The 23,189-nt window shown below is 39.3% G+C and overlaps 1 protein-coding gene across 9 annotated transcripts in view; it reads right to left on the bottom strand.

Moving 5' to 3' along the window:
* SHQ1 (SHQ1, H/ACA ribonucleoprotein assembly factor) overlaps positions 1-23,189 on the bottom strand; it is a 92,097-nt gene that overhangs the window by 42,965 nt on the left and 25,943 nt on the right. For 5 of the 9 annotated variants that reach the window (XM_057706044.1, XM_057706045.1, XM_057706050.1 and 2 more), the window contains 4 exons: positions 14,627-14,781; positions 12,373-12,426; positions 10,636-10,759; positions 2,910-3,062 (listed from right to left, as the gene is read on the bottom strand). In XM_057706044.1, the coding sequence (XP_057562027.1) occupies positions 2,910-3,062; positions 10,636-10,759; positions 12,373-12,426; positions 14,627-14,781 (486 nt within the window). The remainder of the gene's footprint in view (positions 1-2,909; positions 3,063-10,635; positions 10,760-12,372; positions 12,427-14,626; positions 14,782-23,189) is intronic. The other 4 variants (XM_057706046.1, XM_057706047.1, XM_057706052.1 and 1 more) reach the window with 1 other exon arrangement.

Below are 23,189 nucleotides of genomic sequence, written 5' to 3'. Positions count from 1 at the left end.
TTAACAGTGAGGCATCCAAGTTCAACGTAGAACATTTAAAAAAAAAACCCATCTATACAGTAAGTATAAAAGTAGAACGGTTAAGAAGTTGAACATGCATGGAAAAAAGCCCTTGGAACAGTTGCAATGTAGAGCTGAATTTTTTTTAAAAAATCCATAAGCATCTAAAACTTCTTAATTCTGGGAATGAAATTTTATTTCAACTATTCCAGCTTACAAATACAGCATGTATCTGAATGCCTGGTAGCTCAATTCAAAATAAATTCTTTGCATTGTTGCTTTAATTAAGACTATTATACTTCATTTTCCCAGTAGATATTACTTAATATGAAAAGTTCTGACCTATTTTTTGGAATTAGCTTAGTTTTGAATTGGGAAAACTAAGACTGCATGCAGAGAGAAAAAATATAAAGAAGGACAACTGGATTCCTTAAATGGCTCATAGAAGGGAAAAACAAACCCAGTCCGACCAGACGTTTGAGTCCCTTTTGGTGATGTGAAATACTGACCAGCACGTCAAGGTAAAAGGCAAAAAACCAAAGCCCTTCGACACCCTCACTGCATCACAGTGAGAATGTCTGCTGATGGCTAACTGGTGTATATACTGGTAGAACTGAGTTATGCTTCTTTATATATTAATTAGTGTACAGGAAATAGAATCTAGTAAAGATAATTACACAGCTATATCTACATGTAAGCTTAATTTACATTAAAAAGTTACATGAAAACTTTGATTATGAAATTAAGATCTTAGAATTCTATCCCAAAATTCTAAAAGGCTAAGGAAAGATCATTAAAAAGCTATGCATAGGGACTTCCCTGGTGGCACAGTGGTTAAGAATCTGCCTGCCAGTGCAGGGGAAACGGGTTCGATTCCTGGTCCAGGAAGATCCCACATCCCACTAAGCTGTGTGCCACAACTACTAAGCCTGTGCTCTAGACCCCATGAGCCACAACTACTGAGCCCGCATGCCACAACTACTGAAGCCTATGTGCCTAGAGCCCGTGTTTTGCAACAAGATAAGTCACTGCAATGAGAAGCCCACGCATCGCAACAAAGAGTAATCCCCACTCATCGCAACTAAAGAAAGCCACGTATAGCAACCAAGACCCAACACAGGCAAATATATATATATATTTCTTTTAAAAAGCTACACATAAATAATCTTGTGCACTTCTTAGCTAATTTCTTTACACAGTAAAAATAACAATTATAACCCTTGCACTGTGGAACAATTGTACAGCCCAGAACCTGCTTGTCCTTGGTGTCATTTCTTAGCTGTTCGGTACTTAATCTGAATCTGTTTCCACATCCATAAATCGAGAGGGGAAGTTCTTCAGAACTGCGCTGGGAATTCAGTGAGACAAGGGCATGTAAGCACTTTACAGATGACACACGAAGGAGGACATCACCTCGTGTGAGATCAAGGGCCCCAGGACTCCCTGGACTAGCTCCTACCCTCCTACCTGCAAAGAAAGTGCCCACATACTCCTCCTTCCTTCGCCGCACCACTGCTGGTGCCCCAGTCCAGACCCCGTACCTGCCCCCAAACTACTCGGCTTCGGGGAGAACAGCGGTCTCCTCTCTTCTCCACGCCTCAAATCTCACCCCCTGCAATGACTCTACCCTTGGTATTCCTGCCAGATGAATCTGACTCCACGAGCCTGATACAGATCCCAACACTGAACTCTGCAGTGGTCCCTCACTGAATCAGACGCAGTCTCCTCAGAGAAAGACAAACACTGTAAGATATCACTTACATGTGGAACCTAAAAAATACAACAAACTAGTGAATATACCAAAAAAAAAGATACATACTCAAGACAGAACAAACTAGTGGTTACCAGTGGGGAGAGGGAAGGGGGGAGCGGGAAAACAGGGGTAGAGGAGTAAGAGGGGCAAACTATTAGGTACAGAATAAGCTACAGGGATATACTGTACAACACGAGGAATGCAGCCAATGTTTTGTAATAACTGTAAATGGAATGTAACCTTTAAAAACTGTACACAAGAGTACAAATTTTAAAAATCAAAAAAAAATAAGACCCAGTCTCCTTAGGGAGGGCCATACTGCTTGCGTCCGTCTTGTCTAGCCCCTCCCCTCCCCCATGACAGAAGCACCCTCTGGAGTCCCAGTGAGTGTGGTGCTGGAATCCTGTGGCTCATCCCCTCCACCCAGACCAGGCTAAAGTGAGGAGCGTGACAACACAAAAGTAAGCAGAAAGAGAGGTAAGGGATTGAGGTTTTGTTCTGTCTCAATTTTTTAAGGTTTCTGGTCACAGTCACATAGAGAATACAGGACTTCTACCTCCTTCCCCACCTCATCTTGGAACCCATACTAGGGGGAGACTGGATCTCAAGCTGCGATGGAAGGAGGAGAGACCCAGCACAAGGCCTGACTGCAGCTGGAAACTGGCAGGTCCAAGAGGGTGTGAGCAATCAGGCTGGCACTTAGCTGGCTTTAGAGTTGAAATCACAAACTGATGGCCCACGCAGGCTGAGCTGGGTGCCCAGATGCCACGGCTCTTACAGGATCACAATAAATCTTTACATCACTCTTCACATTCAAACTTCTGAGCAATTTTATATTAAAGATCATGACTTTCTACTTCTTTTTAAGTCCCTAAAGGTGCCAAGTCTACATATCCCCATGGCAACAACAGGCTACTGATGGAGCATGTATGTCTCCAGTTCATGACTGTGCTTCTTAAACTCTACCACCCTCCTTCACTCGCCTGCTTGGCCAAGCAGGCATCTCTGTTTCTCCTAATGTTGAGGGACCTACTCTAATGTGAATCAACTAGTGCAGGTCCGTCTCATCCTGCGGGCAGGAGACAAACAGCTCACAGGATCCCCTTCAATACTGGCTACTATCTGGAATGGAAGGCAGCCAAAGACCTCTGCTCACTTGGAGAGGGCGCCCCTCCACACCTGCACACGGCTGACCCTTGAACAACCTCAGGGTTAATCTGCATATAACTTATAGTCGGCCTCTGTATCTGCGGTTCCATCCCATTCGAAGATTCAGCCAACCACGGATGGTGTAGTGCTACAGTACTTCCTAGGGAAAAAAAAGCCTATAAGTGGACCTGCCCATGTTGAAAACCCACGCTGTCTGAGGGTCAACTTCATATATACCTACTGCAAGGGGAGGCACATTTTTTCTCTAAAGAGCCAGAGAGTAAATATTTTGCCATTGCAGGCCACATAATCTGTAGCACCTACTCAGTTCTGCCATATATCACCAAAGCAGCCACGAACAACACCCAAGTGAGTGAGGATGACTGTGTTCCAATAAAGCTTTATTTATGGGCTCAAAAATCTGAAGTTCATGTAATTTACATGTGCCATGAAATACTATTCTCCTTTTGATTCGTTTTCAACATGTGAAGATGTAAGAAGCATTTTTAACTCATCAGCCATACAGGATGGATTTGGCCTCTGGATGGTAGTGAAGGTTTTTTCTTAAGAGATTCTTCTCCTTTGTGTACCGTAAATACTTATATTTCACATCTTATCTTTTGTCTTACCATTCCTGTTATACAATCAACTCAGGAGCCAAAGCCAAGTCATATACATTCTCATAACTCTTTTAACTCTTTGCTGATTCTCTTTTAATGTCTTGCAGAGAAAGCATTTGATTTCTGTCTGTTGAATAAGTATCTGCTTGCTTGTTATTTTCAGTATTAATTCCAATTTAAAGAAACCCTAAATTGTAAAAATATAATTCTCCCATGATTTCCATTTAACATATAAAGTATTATTCAATTTACCTTATCTAGGTCTCAATACTACCATGCAACAGGACCTTCACTCATTAGCATAAATAATATCAATACGTTTTCTTTCTTCTTCCAGATTTGTGTTAAGTATATACATTCTCCTGCCTTTATCCTCTTACTTGAGGAAAGAAAAGTTATAGTTACTTCCTTAAAAATTCAGATCAATTAAAAAAAAAAATCTCTAAACTGAGTTTAGATTTATTAAAAGAGGCACTAACCACAGAAGTTTTTTTTAAAGCCACAATATCAAACCATGTAACTAACCTCCTGGGGTTCTTTTACATCACTCAGCTCAAAAACTGCAGAAATTAACAAAAAATCTTCTATAAATAGTACTGGAAATACAATGTAGACAAACTGGATACACACACACATGCAAATATTTAAGAGATATGATTTTTTTGGAGCAGAATAACCACAAGATCTTAACCATTTGTGGCAATTAAAAGGCAACTTATTATTTGTAAACCATACAGGAAATGCTGCCCCCTAGAGAGTATTTTAAGAGAACAAAGAATGTTCTATACAAATGTAACCCAGTGATTACCACACGAGCAGTCTAAAAAAATTTCAGTGATTAACAATATTTAATGATTAACAGGCTTCTTAGAGGAAACAAGTGTCTATGGAGTTGGTGGGTTTGATCGTCTTCCCTTTAATGTTTATGCTCATATATACTATCCTTCCATACAAAAATGTGTGTATAAATCCACAAACGCTCTGAGGATAACTAATACAGACAGATAGCAAGAACGTGCCAATTTAAGATTGGGAACATAGATTTAGGAAGAGGTGAGAGTAAAAGAAATGTGCTTTGCCTGGTGGAAGAAACCCAGGAGAGTGAGACTGAAGACTGGCACATGGGGACCGCCCCCCCCAGCGGAGTTCTACTCTCTCACACACACACTCCAGCTGCAGCTCCCATGCGCCAGGGCTCCGAAGCCCCTCCTTTCTTAGGTTAGCTGGGGTGTACGTAAGTGGTCAGCAGAAGCAGGTACCAACAGTACTTTAATTTTTGATCTGAGTTCCATGCTATTGAAATTTCCTAAAAGCACTGCGGTTGTTCCATTGTTTGAAACATTTTAATTGTGATGGGGACTTGATTAGGAAATGAAAAGTTCAAGAACAATTTAGAATGAAGAAGAAAACAGAAAGAATTACCATCTCCTGGCTGGGGAGCAGGGAATTAAGTGATCATATTAGGGAAGCAGAGAAATCAATTCTGGAGACCAGCTGATTCAGGTGGGAAGGGAACTACCAACTAGTTTTAGAGGCTGCAGGACAAATGTCAGGGTCAGAGAACCTATCAACGCCCAAGTTTCACTGAAGAAACGATGCTTTTCTGTGAACTGCCTCATGCCCCTCTCTCACAATATTTAGAACACTCGCCCCACCCTCCTATGTCCAATACTATCCATCCTTCAAGCCCCAATTCACATCTCAGGTCCCAAATGAAGCCTTCTCTGATCTCCAGGGAAGCATCACCTCTCACTGTTCTGAACGACTTAGCTGGCATTTCGTTTGAGGTGCTTACCACCGTCTACCCTGTATTTTACGTTTGTGATGGACACCTTAGCTCCTGTACTTGTGCAGGTGCTCCCCAAATACAGTACATGAATCTGATTCAGCTTTCTGTAGCTCTGCATATGTGCAGGGCACTTTGTACATAATATCAATAAATAGGCTTTTAGTAGGTACAGACAAAACACCTACTGAATGAATACATTAATAGATGGACACATCAACCAATGAACAACTACTTTAGAGCAACAGGAAATTAGGAGGAGCTGAGAATCAGAAGTCAATTAAGGCAGGAGGCTCCCCTCTGTAGGTTACATGTCTTACGTGACTTAAAGCTCAGCCAGTATTTCTCCTTTGAGCTACTTACTATGAACATAATTTTTTAAAAAAGAACTTGGTAGTTGTGTTATTCCAGGGTCCCCATTAGAATTTTAAGCTCTCCAAGTGCGAGTCACATCCCTCCTGCTCACTCCTGGATCTTCAGACCCAGCTCAGCACCTTAACATAGCAAGTGCTCAACAAATACCTGTTGAATAACCCTCAGAATCATTTTATATAATGTACTTAAGGAGGAAAAATTATAAGGTCTAAGAGTCCTTTAAAATATCCATAATCGAGAACCCACCAAAACTAAAAAGAAGCATGTGGACGTGGGACTAAATAGAATTCAAACGCTAGAAACAAACTCATCTTCCAGGCTGCGTGAGGACTCAGAGCTCACACAATACACTTGCTATAGTTCAGTTTATTAAACTATCATTTTTCTTAAAGGAAAAGATCAGCCCCAAGCCCTGTGCTGTGGTCCCTTTCTTTCACACTGATTGTGTTATTATATCTATGTACAGAAGAGGTTAGTAAAGCAGTCATTTCTGAAAAACTGATTATTGAGTCCAGTAAGACTAACAGGTAAGAGCTATTAATTATATGAAGTAATACCAGCTTTTACTTGGTAACAATAACTAATCTCTGGAAGCCTGTTCCTTAGGTTATAGTCTGCCACGTAGCCACTAGGCACCAGACCGCAAGTGTTCACAGAAAGGTAGGTTTCTGGTTAGCCCTAAAAACGAAACAGAATCAGAAAATAAAAATATAATAACTTCAAATGTGTATTTTTATTAGCCAAAAAATTGGCTGCTGCCTGAACAAAAAGTACAATGTTCTCTGCAAAATAGTGAATAAATTTAAATTTAAAACACAGATGTACAGAGGTTAAGAGTTGAGACTTTAAAAAAACAAAACAAAAAAAACTTCTTATAAAAGAGATCATAACACGTACAAAGAGAGACCACAAGATGGTAAACCCTCAAGTACTCATCACCCAGCTTCAGGAAGTACCAACTCGTGGCCAGCCTTATTTCCTCCACACCCTGCCCACTTTCCCCCAACCCACACTGGATTATTGTGAAGTCAATCCCAGCTTTCATATAATTTCTTTTACTAGAACTATTGCAACACTTCAAAGGGCACTGACTTTGAGTCAGACAGACCCGGCATCCAGTCCAGGCTCCACCAACTCCTAGCTGGGTGACCCTGGGCAAGGCGACTGAACTTCCTTGAGCTTGTCTTCTATCTGCAAAATGGAGACAGAAATCCCGACGCCCCAGGAAGACAGAGTGGATGCTGAGGAAGTGAGCCTTGCGCTGCCACACAGGAAGGAGTCAAAAGGGCGCTGCGGCTGGAATGCTCACTGCGCTAGCACGTTAAGGCAGGACTCTCTCTGACTCATTTCCAATGAGGCTCACAAAGGACAGATGGCTATCCAGCGTTTCCATGTTTTAAAAAGACACGCTAAAACCCTCTGTACCAAGCTTGTAGAGAGACTAGCAAAAAACTGATTTGTGACCCCTTAGAACAATATTCACCTCTGGGAATTTAAGGATAAAGAGGTCCAGAAAATCTCTGCGGATAAGGTTGTTGGAGTGCTGTGGGGTTTCTATCACGCTTCATGAGGGAGAGGAGAAGGTACTTTCCTATCACCTTAAACAAGAGAAAAGCAGGGTTTTAAGGGGGGGACCTTGGAGACCATAACCTACCTGTCCTGGAAACTGTGGGGGTACAGAGACTGGTGCCTGGCCCAAACCTGTTAAAAGGCCCCCACGGAGACGCAGGAAGAAGCAGCCTGTGGCCGAGTGGAGGGCAGCTCTGGGAGCAAGCAGTGCTCAGGCAGCAGGGGGAGGGGCCCCTCCTCACTGCTGGCTTCCCAACCTGAGGCAGGCCCAAGCTGGGGAAGGGAAGATTTATTTTTTTAATCAAGTTCAAAGGGAATGTTTGAAGTACTGAAATGAGACTCCTCTTATAATCTAAAGCAATAGAAAAAGTTACAGAATATTTGTCATTTATTATAGGATATATGTGTGCGTCGTGCTATTTACAGGATATATTCCATCCAGACACAATCAAAGAAAGACTCCACAGAATGAGCTCAAATGGGGAACAGGGAGAAAAAAATTAAGTTTTTTCCCTTTTACCCCTTGATGTTTAGCCGCTTCACTCTAAGAGTCACATTATATATTCAAGAGTGGTGCAAGAGTATGGAAGAAGAGTGAAGACTGCCTTTAGAAAGATGAATGTAATGTAGATGGTAGTGCAAACAGTAAGTCTTTGTATGAACAATGTACAAACAGTAAACTATGTCACTTCTAAAGACAATACAATTCCTTAAGACATATTAGAAAAGCTGCTCTCTTTTGATTCCTTTTCTTGATTTTTCAGTGAGTAACGGCAGCTAAGTGATGCTTCCATGAAGGATTCTTTCCACTCTTCCCAAAGGAATGGAACAAGGAGGAGGAAGTGAAAACTGCTGACGAGACAAGAACAGATGGAAAAAATGGGGATGGTCGTGTGCCTCAAGATGAATTCAGGCAGAGCAATTCCACATACAAGGCCCTAAGTTAAGCAGTAAGATATCACTGAAAGGGACAGAGCAGGTTTTCTGCCCTTGCAGGAATTTGAGCTAGACATACAGCAACAGTGAGCTATGACTGCACAGTCTTCTGGGCGTGGGGAAGGTATAGTGGACAGAATGTAAAACTGAAAATAGCCAAAGGCCCAGGAAAGAATCTTCGTAAAGGCCTCTGTGAAGTCGGCTAAAGCAAATTCATGGCTCTTTAGAAACTTAGCTCTTAGTCAAGCTTCTGTAGATTCTGACACCAGCCCTCTTTCATTGGTTTTAGAATTGTGTTTCTCTTAGGACTGGTATTTCTTCTAGGGAAAGAGTTATTTATTACTTTCAACTATGGAAGCACTATACTGACCTTCATAATAAAAGTGTGATCGCTTTGTTGAATTATAAGTAGTCATGAGTTCGTTCTTAGAAAACACGAAATGCCAAACCAGAGCTACCTGCACTAAAATTATAAGGTGTCTAAACAACGGAGCCTCTTCAATGGCATTAAAAGCACCCCAGTGTCCCCCACCTGTACTACAAAGGCTTCAACCCTCATCCAGAGCTTGCCATCCCCACAGCTTATGGCGTGAACTCAAGGCAACCCCGCTCTGTTTCAGCACTAATGAGCCACAACCCAAATTAGCCACAGAACATACTGTGCATGGTTTATAGAGGGCTGGGATTCATTTTCAGAGTGCTACCTCAGGTCTTCTGTCACTATCACAACACAGCTGATACGCCTATTTTTTGTCAGATAGATAATGGTGGAAAGTTAAGTCTAAATTTTCAATTCCGACCTACTAAAACTGTCTGAGTAATTGACTACAGTGTAAGTCAAGGCAACCAAATTTATTTTGGGTTATGAATCACAGAACTGATTACTTTTCAAATAAAAATCCAGAGAACTAGATTATTTCCCAGAATAAAAAGTAACAAGTAAGAGGGGGTGTGTGTGTGTGTGTGTGTGTGAGCACTCGTGTGTACGTGCGCAAGGGGGTTTTGCCAGTTTTCCACTTGAAGCCATGATATAACAAGATAATCGAGAACTGCATTCTCACTGTTTAAATCTATGAATAATGCACAGATAATCTAGCATGACTTAAGAAATTAATTGTGATGTGTAACTCAAGTTCAACAGTCACTTATAATAGACTGATTTTTCAAGCTAATTTCTGCAGTTCAAAAAATATCTTGAACAGAAGGCAAGAAGAAAGAACACGTAAAAAAAGAACAAAGTAGTTTGTTTCCCACTATTAAAGAAGACAGGTTCCTCAAAGGTAGTAGCTCTGCTGTCCTATAATCAACAATCCTTTAAAATAAAATATAGCTAGTCTAAACTAACAGCATGATTAAAAAAGTATCTTTCATTTAACTATGACTCATTTTTACAATTATTACCTACTTTAAAAGAATCTACTTCAAACATGACTTTTTTCCCCAGGGCAAGAAGACTGTAGGTTACACAGAAGTCAAAGAAAAACCTAGATAAACCTCTAGGAGGGACAAAACCTAAGAGATGTGATTCTTCCCATTAAACCAATGAAATCACCTGGATGTAAAGGAAAGAACTTCTTCCTTTCTTTCTCCTTCTCAACCTCAAGTCTGAAAACAAAACCCCCAGAAGCATTTTTTTCTAAGGACAAAGAAATGATGAAGACTCCCCAAGGAAAAATACAAGAAATGACCATGAAGTACAGCAAGCGACATTTAAATAAATGTGCCGCAATTAATACACACAAATGGATGTTGCCCTCTTCAAAGTCATTACCCTGGAAACTGTATACTTAACCCAGTGATGGTGTTATAGGCACTTTGGAAATTGTTTCAGAGCTTAGAATTTTCCACACCCTTAAAAGTGGCAAATATTGGCCTTTTCGGGTTCGATTTAGCAATAGTCAAAAGTCCTCAGAGTAGCTGTGCTTTCTTTCGAAAGCCTTTCCTGATCTCCCAAGTCCAGGTTCTGTGCCTGCTCCTATGATCACTGTCCTTCCCCCAGCAAAGAACTTTTTACTTATGCTGCAATTCCTTACTTACTTACTTATCATCTGTCACACTGGCAAAACTGTAAACTTCGTAGGAGCAGGGAACTTTATTATTTTACTCACAACCCTAGAATGCCTAGAAAATTACAGGCACCTGAATGATACAGAAATACTGAATGATACAATCTACTATAACACAAAATAGCTTGGAACACTGTCTCTACTTTCCCTCCCTGCTACTCTCTGAAAAGAGTACCACACTTCTCTGTGTGATTACATACCTATGCAGAGGGACTTACTTTATATAACACCTGGGAGGAAAAGTGGTTGGATTGGATGATTTTCCTCACTTATTTTTGTATGAGAAAAAAAAAAAAAAAAGCAAAAATCAGGATTACATCCTCACAGACTAAAAATGTTTAACTTTTCACTCTCAAATTTGCAAGCATAATAACATCTTACCTAGCTGCAATATCTTTATAGTGTCTCTGTAGGCTTTCATCACCAGCTTGAAATGGCGGTAAAGGGGATAGCACAAAACTCTTCTTCCAAAAGACACCAGGATTTCATGAACATTAGTCCAAGTCTGTGAAGCATCATTTAAATGAGTAATCGTTTCCATATTACACAGAACAAAAGCACACAATGAAATGTAAAACTACTCTCAATTAAAAACCAAGTTTGGATCCACATGAAGCCAAGTGGAAGACAAATACAAAGCCACGAAGTGAGACTTTCTGTAAACCTGGCAATAAAATTTTTATCTCAGTCTTTATAATTTTTCATACTTTATCAACGTTATCATAAATGCTCCTTAAAAATCACATATGTAGCAGGAAAGTTTTAAAAAGTCTTTTAAGAATTACAAATATGAATGTAAAGCACATGGCACTAACAAAATACAGATGCACATAAAAGACATTTCTAAATGATACATGTTTCACGTTTTTGTCTTTTAGGACCATTTGAGATAACACAGATGAAAAATACAGAACTCTTTAGTGAAGTGTGTTCACAGTACCCTCTTCCCCCTCTTTTTTTTTTTTGTTGTTTTTTTGTTTTGTTTTCTTTTGGGCTTGAGTAATACATATTTACTTGAGTAATTTGCTTTCAGTTATCAACAAGAAAACCACTCATTTCTGGAAAAAAGGCTTTATCTTGAACGGTATCAGACTGATACTATTGGCAATGCAAAACTTACTGGAAACACTAAACAAAGGCAATTTTCTACAAAATTGTTTCTTAATTGGGTTTGATTAAAAATGTATAAAAAAGAAACCCACATATAAAATTTCAAGTATAAAATTAAAACTAAGGAAGTATACATCATTTCCATGTATATTCATCCTTTAACAACTAAGTGATCTGATTATGAATACTGAGTACCCTACAAAGAATAGTTTATATTTAAAAAAGAATGATGAACTTGTAAAAAATTCTGGCAAAAAACTAAATACTTACAAAAGTTCAGCAGGGCTAGTTAACATGTCTGGCAATTATAAATTATCTCAAAAACAATAAAAATGGTCAAAATAAAATTATAAACAGGTGAATTTCTTCATGCAGATTTTTAATAACTAAACTATGAAATTATCTAGTCACCAACTAGTTTGTTTTCAATATTGGAATAATCAATGAGATTATTACAAAAGCCAGTTTCTCCATTATACGATGATCATGGAAATATGCAGAACCCAAGTGAAGTTCAGAGAAGAGCACTTTTCTGTCTTAAATATGTATATGAATTCCTGGAGATCTTGCTGCAGATTCTAACTCAGAGGGTCTGGACTGGGATTCTGTCCTTCCAACAAGCTCCCAGCAGAGGATACTGGTCAAGCTGTTGGTTCATGGACATGCTTAAAGTAGTAAGATTCTCTGCTAAAGTTAAGTGCTTCAGTTCCCATTTATATCTTATCTATTATTTGAACAAACTGATGCCATGAAACAACTCTGATTTTCCAACTTAAAATGTACACTATCTAGGATTCAAACTGGAAAAAAAAAAAAAAATAGAAACAAAACTAGTTGCCTTAATAGCTGATACAAAAGTTTTATTAAAAAGATGGAAAGCAACTTGTACAATAAAGCTACCACTTTTAAACAGTCAAGGAATTGCTTAAATTACCCAAAATGAACTAATAACAGCAAAAAATAACCCTGAACAAACAAGATCTAAACAACTGCAACTGAAAATCATACCTCAAACCAGCACAGTGTTGGACTGAGTTTTCTGATATTCCATGCAGACTCAACCTTTATTTGTTTTGAAAAAAAGGATGGTGTCACATTAGAGGAAAAGTCATTCAAAAATAAAGCAAATGTATCACTTATTCAACTAGTATATGAACAGTAATGACATATGCAAAACCTAAGAAGCATCGATGACTGTGGAAAAATAATGGCTTTACTGACATCGAGGCGATCAAAGGCAAGTTTCTGTCTACTTTCCTCGGAATCTTATAAATAAAGCTTTTGCACTGATAAGAGTAGCAGAACACAAAAGCACATAAGCAAGGGCTCTGAAACGAAAAGCAAAGCAATGCGTGCTCAATTTCTGTCCTTCTCCACTAGGCTACCTGCCTCCCAAATATTCTATAAATGATCTATCAAAAGACTCAAAGACAATGTTGAAGTGCTCTCGGTGGCACTTAAAAAGCTGCTCAAGAATCTGGCCTTTCCGAGAATGCCTTTGAGAATAAATGCAACCTAGAGACGATCCCAAAGTTGCAAGACTTCATGATTTCATATACGTGCATCCAAGAATCAAAAATGCACAGTTTTACCAGGCATAACTAAACACTCTCATGCATCTTCTCAAGCAATATGAAGCATTTTTTTTTTCTGGTCAAAGAAAACATTTTCTCTGATGATGGTATTCTAAAAAGATGAGCGGAAACAAAACCCATTTTCAGTTATCGTATGCCCTTGATGCTCTCATTAATATTCACTTTGGAGTCAAATGCAAATCTCAAGGTCATCTTTGAAATTTTCAGGATCTCAACAGCAAAAAGCTTGGCACATATCAAATCCTTATCCTAACACTACGCTCATGCTATGATGTTGTGTGAGAAAAGCAGGTTAAATAACAGTATATACATTATGACCCAGTGTAAATACGTATGCACAATGAAAGAAGCCTAGAAGAGAAACGTCACCTTTCAACAGTGGCTACCCCTGATGGCTGAGATGACATGAAATTTTAATTACTTTCTTCCTGTATTTTCCTTTAAAATGATATGAATTATTTGTGTAATTTAAAAAGAGGGAGGGGGGAGAGGCACAATAAGGGTAGGAGATTAACGGGTACAAACTACTATGTAAAATAAATAAGCTGTAAGAATATAGTGTACAGCACAGGGAAATATTGCCAATATTTTATAACTTTAAATGGAGTAAAATGTATAAAAATATTGAACCACTATGCTGTAAACCTGAACCTGATATTGTAAATCAACTTTTTTTACTCCAATTAAAAAAAATTTTTAACAAAAAATGAAAAAGAGCAAAGCATAGTCAAAGCTCAAAAATAACCCCTTGAGAAAGGATTATTATAAATAGGTGCAGGGAGACATTAACTGGAGTTTTTTTTTTTTTTTTTTTTTTGGTTTTCCAGCCTTTTTTAAATATATATTTACAATCAGTGATATAGGTGAGAAAGAAGTTTAGCTCTTCATTTGCAAAATCAAGTGTGGTTTAAGAAGAAATACAATACAGTCTATATTTTTTTAAAAACAATCATTTAAGAAAAAACATATCGGGGGGACTCAGGGGGGGAGTCAAGGAAGGGAGGGAATACGGGGATATGTGTATAAAAACAGATGATTGAACTTGGTGTACCCCCCAAAAAATAATAAATAAATAAATAAATGAAAAAACATACTTTACAAAAGGATTTACTTTTACAACAGAATTTCACTGAATAGCAAAAAGATACAATTCAGGTTTTTAAAATGTGATTTACATACAATTTTTCAGAAGTACAAATACTATTTAAATCAAGGGACACCTGCAGATAAATGCTCAGATTCCCCCCCCTTTTTTTTTTTTTTAGTAAAACACCATGCTTTACATGTGTTAACAGACAGCTCAGAAAAAGACTAGAAATGGGTATAGTAAAGTACCCCTTGCCAATGTCAAGTGTCATGTGGCAACAGCTCTCTCGTTTGGTCAATTCATCTCCTAAAAGAGATGAGAGCTCAGGACACCCTTCTTCTCTGCCTTCAGCTTTACTTCCCCACTCTGCTACTGGGTAGAGACTAATGCCACGAGAGAAGAAAAAAAGACCAAATAAAAGCATTATGCTTTCCTGTTGGTACCCATCACCAACACACCTGTGCACCTCTGTTTGGAGCATCGCTAAATAAATAATCACGACTGGTCTCACTCATGACCTTGATACAATTTACTCTGTACGACAGTCTATGCCAACATGCACAGACACACATGCACTTACATTCTTCTCTCCTTCAGTCACACGAATTTCGTAGCAATATGCCAGAAGGATATCGATCAAACTATAGTACACTTGACGATGGGCTCTCTTGTCCAGCAGGTAAGATTTATTGACAAATTTTCGTAGCTGATATTTCTCTTCTTCAGAAAAAGGCACTGGAAGAAGATACATTTAAAAATTAGATGCTCCAGTCCATTTGGTAAAACCCGCATTGTAGACAGAAGATTTGTCAAAATTAGAACTCATTATAGAAACTGAAAAGTTATTTAACTCTGGACATAGAAACGACTTTTTAACTAGACGTCACAGTTTTATTAAGAGCTATGTATTTGCTCAAATCCTAGTAGGGCTAAAAAAAGAAAAAAAATGCCTAAACAATATCTATTCCTTACTTCCAGACCCCCCACCCCCCGATCTTTTTCCACTACACTGTTCAGTACTCAAGGCAGCTAAATGACAGTCACTGACTTTAAAATTAAGATAATTACATTTTGACAACAGAAAACATATAATAGCTAAATGAAGCACTCTGTAAATATTCATTATCTACTTTGAAAGTTCTATACAAAGAAACGGAAATATTCCCATGTACTGGTCAATTTTAAGGGCATAGTACTTTTTTTTAATATTATTTACATGGAGAAACAAAGCTTTACATAAATACACAAATGTGACCATACCACACGTTAGACTTGTGCGAAGAGGATGTTTCCTTTTCTCCTTCTGCTTGGCACCCTCTTTCCATCCTCATCAATAGCCTCTCCCATGTTAAAAAAAAATCTAGCATATATCTCTTCATATTTTTCTTTATAACTCTACAGACACACAAACGTGTATACAAACGAGCTGATAGCTTTTTCCTCCCCCGAAGAATTAGATTTTTTTTTCCATCTAGCCTATCTCACTCAACAGTATCTCTAGGACATCGCCCCAAGTCACTTGGTACTTGGCTAATTTTGTAAAGGAGTAGAACACTCCATGGTGTAGCAAGCTCTGTCCACCCATCCCCCTACTGATGGCCGTTCACTCCGCTTCCAGCTTTCTGCCACTGCTAACAATGCTGCAATAAATTTTCATACCACGTGTCATTGGATACCGCAGGCTTTAGTTCCATAAAGCAGATTCCCATGGGTAGATTTATTGGGTCAAAAAGTTTATCTGTTTTTAAGAGAGACTTTACTTGAGGGCTACAACTCTCCTTCCTGACGGCCGCGGGTAGAAGCACCCTTTCCTACGCCTATCTCTTGCCTGCCCCCAGCAGTAAATGCTTTCTTAAACATCATTTCCAGCTTAATGGATGTGAAGCCAGTGTGGTAAGAAAAATTACAAAATGACCTCCAAAGAGTCACATCATCTGAGTGTGGGCAAGACCTGTGACTTGCTTCTATTCAAAAGAATACGGCAATGGTGACAGAACAGTCACTGTTATATTATCATCAGCAGACTGGGGCCAGAGACTCGCCTGCTGATTTTGAAGAAATAAGATGCCAAGCTGTGAGGAGGCCACGTGGCAGGGAACGGTGGGGTCCTCTAAGATCTGAGAGTGACCCCAGGCCAAAAGCCGGCAAGAACACGGGGGCCTCAGCTCTACAGCCACAGGAATGGAATTTGGCCAACCATCGTGTGAGCCGGGAAAAGGACCCTGAGCTCCAGAAAGGATCACAGCTTCCAACACCTATTTTAAAAGAAAGAATAAGAAAAGAAAAGATGTCCAAATCTGTCTACAGCCTTCCAAGACCCTGAGCAGAGGAGCCAGCTAAGCCATGCCTGACTCCTGACCCATGGAAACTGAGTCAAATTAGAACTGTGTTTCTGATTTGTGGGAACCTGTCACGCAGCAAGAGGAAACTATACAGTGACATATATTGTTACTTCAGTTAGTATTCCTCTAACTGCTAAACTCTGAACATTATTTCATAGGCTTGTTGACAATTTGGATTTGCTCTCTTGTAAATTATCCATGTGAATATGTCTTGCCCAGTTTTTTCTGGATGGCTTGTCTTGTCAAGTATTTAAGAACTCATATATTATGGCTACAAACCCTAGTCATCTCTCCAAATCTACTGCATCTCTACTGCGTTTGTTTAGGGGATCTTTTGCCATTGAATTATGTTTGTATGTAGTCCAATATGTCTATCTTTTTTTTAACAAGATTGTGAATTTATAGCCTTCAATAAGGTTTTCCCAACCCATGAACTGTACATTCTTCTCAGCTTTCCTTTAAGATTTACTGTTTTCTCTTTTAAATTTAAGACTTTAATCCATCTGAAAGTTATTTTCTCAGGTTTTAAAATTCTGGTTAATTCCAGATGAAGAGTTAATTGTGCCAGCTCAGTCTGTTCAGTAATCCATCTTTTCCACTGTATTGAACCACCAACTTTACCAAACAGATCAGCTGCTTTTCTTGCTAAAAACTGCTTCCAAGCACTTTCGGTTTTTGACACTTGAAAATACAATATTTTTCCCCATTACCAATAAATTACTGACAGAAGAGAGGGAAGCAATTTCTTTTTACGTATCAGTCACCTTACCAAATGTTGGCTACCCAGACCAAAAAACTAAAATATTTAATAAATGCTAACAACTGAAAAAAGTTTATGTCTGTACTGGGAAGGCAACCAAGTCTAAGACTGTAGTTCCTTCCAAGTTGCCTTTGATGTCTACAACTTGGGCAAGCTATCATAAAGTATCCATCTTCTCAAGTTAACAAAACACGGGCATTATCGGTTCCTCACTACTATACATACGAATTAAAATACGTCTTGTCTTAGAGCAAGATTTATAGACAGAGTAACAGTTAATCACATACATGTGCTGAGTTCCTAGTTAGTATGAGCAAAACACGGCCTACTACTTTCTTAGGGCAATTTGTAAAGAAACTTAAGCATCGAGATATATTGTTACCTCTAAATCAGAGTGTTATCAATTCCTCTCTTGCAAAGCAATCCTTCATTTTCCTCCCATGCTGTATCAGACAACCACTTTCAAATTCACTTTAAAAGTTGTTCAGCCCAGTCAAGAGGAGCATTCAGCTTCCAGGGCCAGTGCATATCAAAGCAATGCCAAAATAACCCTTTTTAATCCAGGTTTTAGAATTGTCGATTATAATGTAGGTCAGGACAAGCTAAAATACTGTAACAGACAGACCCAAAATACAGTGGCTTCAGTAGGACAGATGTCTCTCTCTCATGTTACTACTCGGAGTGAATGATCCAGGATGGGGGGGGGGGGGCACGCTCCGTCCCCACCATATGACTTCCATCTACTGTCCAAGATGCTGTTTCGGGGTTTAAAATTTTCCAACCAACGGGAAAGCAGAAGAAGAAGAAAAGGAGGAGGAGGACAAACACCTCCTTTCTAAAGTCTTGATCCAGAAAGTGCACACAGCATTTCCACTCACTTCCCGTCATCGAGGACTTAGTCTCGTGACCACACCCAGGGGGCAAGGAAGGAAAGGAAACAGCCACTAGCTGAGTGGTCACGAGCTCAGCTCTAACTCAGGAAGCCTCTTCTTAGAAGGCTTAATAAAAGACACGTGTTTCTGACACCTTCTCGGAGACGAAAAATTATTAAACTGCCTTTTTAATATTCCCCAACCACTCTCTTGATAGCTAGTCAAGTCCCAGTCCCTTTCTGTCCCTGCTCAACAAAAGACTGCCCTTCTGTTCATCACAGCTGGGCAAAAGCCAGAAGGAAAAGAATATGATTATTTCCATATAATGGCCCCTTTTCACATATCATTTTCCAAACTCACTTCTATACTCTCTTAGGAGTCTTAAGTTTAACATGACTTCTTTCTGCTGTAAGGCTTCCTTCCAGCAGTTTTTTGCAGCTTGTCCTCTGGGGGAAAAAACCTTAAATACACTTACTTGAAATTACTAGAAACAATATTCCTTTACTCACTAAAATACACTTAGTACAAAAAAAAAAATTTAGGGTTTTGACATAAAATATATTATTTTTTTCAACCATGTTAAAAATCCCATGTTTAAAAAGTTTTTTAATGTATTTGTACAAGCATTGCCTACATAAACAGCAAATAATCATGAAAAAGTATTTATTTAATTTGCTGGCCAGCAATATAAAGAACCATGTATATTTTTATTCCAATGGTATTTTTCACAGAAATAGAAAAAAAATGATAAAATTTGTGTGGAACCATAAAACACACCAAAGGGCCAAAGCAATTTTGAGAAAGAACAAAGTTGGAGGCGTCGCACAGTAAGTATTAATATAACCAGAGGAAAAATAAAAATATGGTATAGTTATATTTATACCTTTTATTATATCTTACAGTCCATAAAAATTCTGCCATAGTTATTAACTAATAAACATTTCACACATAATCAGTACAAAAAAAAAAGTGTGTATATTTTTAAAACAACGCAGGCGAGTGTCAGATAAAGCATTCTTTAAAGACTGACATTTAAAAAAAATTCACGTGACACATCAACTGGGTGTTGACTGTCCCACTGCGGGGCTCGGGTGACGATTTCTCAATTTAAAGAGAAGCTCTCAGTTCACTTACAGTGGTCTGATGCAAGGAAACTGTAAGAAGGAACACTGCTTCACTGCCTGAAGAACGTATATCTGACAAAGTATCTGAAGACCCCTAGTACTTAGCAAGAAGGGCTGAGACAATATTCCCTTAGGTACAGTTTTGGAGACGTTCATTGGTTTAGCTAACAGGAAAGTGCCAGGTGTTCGTGACGATAGTATCTCACTAGAGAAAAGCCTACAGATGCTAGCTGGCTAATACAGACTTCGGCTTCCATGAAGTCTGAGTCACAAGGTAAGCGTGCCCAGAACCGCTGAACAACACATCAGCTCGTCCACGTGTTTGTTTATTCCTCTTAAATCATCAAACCTGTATGTGTTCAATGATTTGCAAAGGCGGACCTGGGAACTGTGGGTTCTGATGTTACATGACCCACAAGTAAGTGCTCCGACACATCACGGGTCACTTCCCATGACTGTACATACCAGGAAGGCCGACTTCAATGTACTCTTCCGAATTCTTGAATGCTGGGCGCCCCCAACCTTCCCTTAAAACACCACCACCTTCTTCTGAGTGGTTTTGAGCTTCATTTCGGCCCAAGTAGTTCATTAATAATACACATAAGTATTTAAATTCTGAAATTCACCCAAAGAAACCAGAGATCATAAATAACAATAACAGCAGATCGGGAAATCACTAGAGAAACCAAAAGTCCAAGCTCCCCCAGGCCTTCTTTATTAGAGCTGTAACTCATATCACCCAAAGGGGACCTTGGGGAGGTCTGCACATAGTCAGGTCTAACCAAGCAGGAGGCCTGGAAATAACTCCAGACTTGATGCCAACAATACTTGGATGCTTGCCACTGCGAGTAACATTTGTCAACCATTTGTGTGACTTAGCTACACGACAAAGCAACTTTGCTATATATCGATAGTTCACAAAATTTTGGTTAATTATACTTCTATAAATAATCTACAGTCAAACAAAAGCCAGCTGAAAGTTCAGTTCATTTGGGGGAGAAACTGGTGCCCTAACACTGAAGCAAATGGCCCAGGACCACCTCCCAACATGAAACACCCCATCAATACATTTGAGGGCTGGCGAGGGGCTCCCACCAAAGTGGAAAGTGACCTTGTCACTTCACTTCGAGCACTGTCTGGTTTTGCTACTTTTAAATCTTATCTTCGGCCTAATTCCCCCCACAAACATCCCTGTCTTCCCTGCAGGTCAACAACTAAATCATCCATGATCTGGCTCCTCTCAGAGGAATGCAGATCTATTACATTGTACACTTTCTGGAAACAGATCAAGGGACTCCGAAGAAAATGTGCTGCATTCAAACCCTTGGCCCACATGGGCAGCCCTGCGGTGCTGCAGCTCTCAGGGCTGATGCGGACAGCTAGCTCTGCAAACACTGCCAAACAGGATGTCCCTGCTAGGAAGTTCATTGACTATAAATGTTATGTGGTGTCATAACAAGCAGCCGTGTGCCAGGATTCTTGGGCTGAGATGAACCACCGACAGATAATAGGGAAAGTGCGGGAAGTCCATCCTCGTGACACCAGAGCTCAGTGGGAACAGGGCATTTACCACTTTCATTTACAAGCCTTCGGGGAGGAAGATCCGGATCTTTACTAAATTGAGGAGGGCAATAAAAGGCTCTGTGTTGTAACTCAGGGTGACGATGAAAATGACAAAGTCATAATGACAAGGCAAAGACGGGGGGCGGGGGGGCAAGTTCACCACCTAAGGCTTATCTGGAAATCAAGACAACCCACCTTAATATTTATGAGGAGGAGGAATCAAGGGGCACCCCTCACCTGCACGGTTATATCTGCCTGGTGACGTCCCACTGTGGTGACAGGGAGGAAGAAGGTCTGGGAGGCAAAGAAGAAAAAAGAGGAAGAGGAGGGAGGGAAAAACTACAGCAGCATCATACTGCCTGAGTTAGCTGAGAACTTTAAGCTTTGTTTTTTGGTCTAGTTCTTTTCTCCCCTATTTGAGCCTGGTTTGACACACTTCAATTTATGTGTCCAATTCTATGTGCCTCAAATATCTGAACAAGAAAAAAAAAATTGAAAGAGGAATCATGTTAACAAAGAACGTCCCCTTAAAGCTGTGTAGATGTACAAAAACTGTAATTTCAAAAGGAAGCCAGTCAACTCCTGGCTCTCCTTCCACTGACTGACTCTGTAATGACAGTTTCTAATATAGTATGCTAAGATTTTGAGTCCATGGTCTAGGTCAATCCTCGTGACAACTCTATGAGGTAGGTACAGGATTTCCACAGCAGCCCAGAGAAGTTGCGAAGTCACACAGCCAGCCTGCGGAGGAGCAAGGCATTAAACCCAGAATCCCATATTTACTTTATATCCTATGCCTAACCCAATACCTGGCACAGTTACAAAAGACACTTTCTGTACAACACAGAATTCAAGTTCTTCTACCTTTATCACATGCCCTTGCTGTTTTTAAAGGTGATTCTTAGAATGAATCACCTTAATAGCTTAGCAGACTCTGTGCCTGAAGCACCAGTCAGGACATAACGCCACAGGTCAGGTAAAGATGAAGGGACAGGAGGGCCAGTGGTTAAAGGCACTGACTGGCTTAACTGTCTGTTAACACTACACATAGAGAACTAACCCAAGGCATGGCTGACACAGAAAACAGGACCTAGAACAAGCTGCAAGTGATCAAAGTGGAGCAAGTTAAAATTTAAATCAAAGGTAATGCTGTCTCTTGATTTTTAGGGCAACTAGCTCACCCTTGTGGACAGAAAACTTAACTACACAACCACCAATTCCTTCCAGACCACTTCAGTAAAATACTGCCCCCAAATTGGGGAAACTGATTCAGACCAACAGAGAGCACTGATGATTTAAGCTTGAGCAAACTTTCTGAGCAGATCCACATGGCATATAAGGTTAATCATCTACATTGTGTTAGCAATCCCATACCTGAAAATGCGCCTACATGACGTGCGGGGTCTCTGAAAGGTTCTTAAGTCAAATATAAAACCAAGGACTTGTTGAAAACAATGTTAACAAGAGTCATTATTTATAAATGAGTTTCATTGTAGAGTCAATTCAAAACAATTACAGTGGCAATTTTTCAACCTGGTAGAGATCACCTACACTCTAATGAAACCTAACTACAAAAATATTTACTGCAATGTTTATTTATTCTACAAATATTTTCGAGTACCTCTTACGTAACAGGTTCTATCTAGGCTCTAGAAATAGAGCAAATAGCAGACTATTGCACTGCTGTGCAGAGGATCAAAACATTGTGGTGCAATAACTACTTCTGATTTGCTGTTGAATGACTGGTCAAAGTAGGCCACTGCAGAATCCTGTAAACAACCCAAACGTCCACCAGTGGTAAACAGATCAAATGGCCACCAGTCATGACACAAACATACAAGAGAACGCTAGGCAGGCATTAGAAGCTTCTAGAACTGTAAGTGCTGATGGAAGATGTACAACATATACTACAAACTAGAGAAAGCAAAGTAAGAAGATAGTGTATATGAACCTATGTGTATAAATTTCTTAAAGCAAATATTTAGATGTGGGTATATGCATTGAAAATACCCCAAACTGTTAACAGCGATTACTTTGAGGGAGAGGAATTTGGAGCAGGGAAACTCTATATTCCATTTAATGTATTTATGTGTGTGTGTGTGTATTCCTTTCATTTAAACACTGAATTTTGGGCGGGGGGGGGGAGTAAAATTATTCATTCTCAAATAATGCATAGAATGGATTTTTTAATTTTACTACATATACTTTTATTATATAATTTTCAAGTATACAGCATTAAAATTCAACATCTGTATATACTACAAAGTGATCACCACACCACAAATCTAGGTGCAGTTTTTTTAATATATAATTAAAAGCCAAACCTGTATAACAGAAAACACTGGCCCACTATTCTTGATCTATTTGAAACTGTTATAATTCTAATTTACAGACTTAACACACCAACCTCCCACTTAGAGACGGTGCTAATAAAATGCCCATCTAAGAAGCGACTCTGTGTAAACATCTGGCTTAATATTAA

The sequence above is a fragment of the Hippopotamus amphibius genome, chromosome 13 (assembly GCF_030028045.1).
Source record: "Hippopotamus amphibius kiboko isolate mHipAmp2 chromosome 13, mHipAmp2.hap2, whole genome shotgun sequence".
NCBI classification, from domain to species: Eukaryota; Metazoa; Chordata; class Mammalia; order Artiodactyla; family Hippopotamidae; genus Hippopotamus; species Hippopotamus amphibius.
Note: the sequence above shows the minus strand (reverse complement) of the source record. Positions and strands in the feature narration are given on the sequence as shown.